Source organism: Myotis brandtii, unplaced genomic scaffold (assembly GCF_000412655.1).
Source record: "Myotis brandtii unplaced genomic scaffold, ASM41265v1 scaffold632, whole genome shotgun sequence".
Lineage (NCBI taxonomy): Eukaryota > Metazoa > Chordata > Mammalia > Chiroptera > Vespertilionidae > Myotis > Myotis brandtii.
Genome location: NW_005370419.1, coordinates 544,451 through 545,714, shown reverse-complemented (window position 1 = coordinate 545,714; position 1,264 = coordinate 544,451). Strand labels below are relative to the sequence as shown.

The 1,264-nt window shown below is 67.0% G+C and overlaps 1 protein-coding gene across 1 annotated transcript in view; it reads left to right on the top strand.

Annotated features, from left to right (window-relative positions):
* SLC38A10 (solute carrier family 38, member 10) overlaps nucleotides 1-1,264 on the top strand; it is a gene marked incomplete at its 3' end in the record, with an annotated part of 25,465 nt that overhangs the window by 10,505 nt on the left and 13,696 nt on the right. The window contains exons 7-8 of the mRNA XM_014528390.1: nucleotides 197-299; nucleotides 572-754. Coding sequence (XP_014383876.1) covers nucleotides 197-299; nucleotides 572-754 — 286 coding nt within the window. The remainder of the gene's footprint in view (nucleotides 1-196; nucleotides 300-571; nucleotides 755-1,264) is intronic.

Below are 1,264 nucleotides of genomic sequence, written 5' to 3'. Positions count from 1 at the left end.
GGGCCTCCCGCTCCCGCGCAGGCACTTAGCCTGTTCCTGGAGTGAGTGGGGAGCCCCGAGCGCGTGCCCAGGCCCCTCCCTGGGCTGCAGCCTCTCGGCTCCGAGTTCCCTGGTGGCGAGTGGATGGGAGGGGCGGAGCTGGAGACTGGGCTGGGGACCCTGGGACCTGCGTGTGGAGCTGCCTGTCTCCCCGCAGCCAGGTCCTGCCCACCTACGACAGCCTGGACGAGCCCTCGGTGAAGACCATGAGCTCCATCTTCGCCTCCTCCCTCAACGTGGTCACCGCCTTCTACGTCATGGTAGGGTCTGCACGCCCACCCTGGCCCGTGTCCCAGGCGGGGGCAGTGCAGGAGGGATGCCCCTCCCTCCAGCTCCTCCAGGCCCCTGGCAGGGACGGCTCTGGACCCCGTGTATGTCCTAGAGCCCAGGGGCCACGGGCAGACCTGCTCCTCAGCTCCACCCGGCCACCCTGAGAGCCGCCTCCCGGCAGCCCTGGCGCTCCCGCTCGCTGTCCCCACAGAAGGGGGTGTGGCCTCGGGGAGGCGCCCAGCTGCCCTCTCTGTCCCCGCAGGTGGGCTTCTTCGGCTACGTGAGCTTCGCCGAGGCCATCGCGGGCAACGTGCTGATGCACTTCCCCTCCAACCTGGTGACCCAGATGGTCCGCGCCGGCTTCATGATGTCGGTGGCCGTGGGCTTCCCCATGATGATCCTGCCCTGCAGACAGGCCCTGAACACGCTGCTGTTCGAGCAGCAGGTGAGCCGCCTCCGCCCCACCTGCGTTCTGTCCTGGTGGCGGCCTCGCTCGTAACTCTCCTGGCTAAACCTAAAGAGCTTCCACTAAAGTGAGGTGTTTCAGTGGGGACTTAAGACCAACTTTGGGGAAAAGAGACAGCGCCACAACCAACAGGGACGGACACACGTGGAGTCGGGCCCCCCCGCGATGCCCTGTGGTTCCGTTACATCGCAGAGGGTGGTAAACGCGCAGAGTTCTGGCTCGTTGCCCTGAACTTCGTGGTTTCGGCATTCTTGTCGTGTTTACAAATGGTCCGTGCAGGCGCCGCCCACCGAGCGTCTCCTCCGAGCGGCTCCGCCTGGGGCCATGCCTTACCCCACGGTGCCTGGCTGGGTTTCCAACCCCGTGAAGATCTGCCTCCGCGTGCAGGGGGCGTGGGCCCGGGCTCCTGCCTTCCACCAAGAGCTCCCTTTCCTTGGCGCCCGCTGTCCTCAGGCCGAGGTGCGAGGGACACGCACGCTGGGGTTCGCC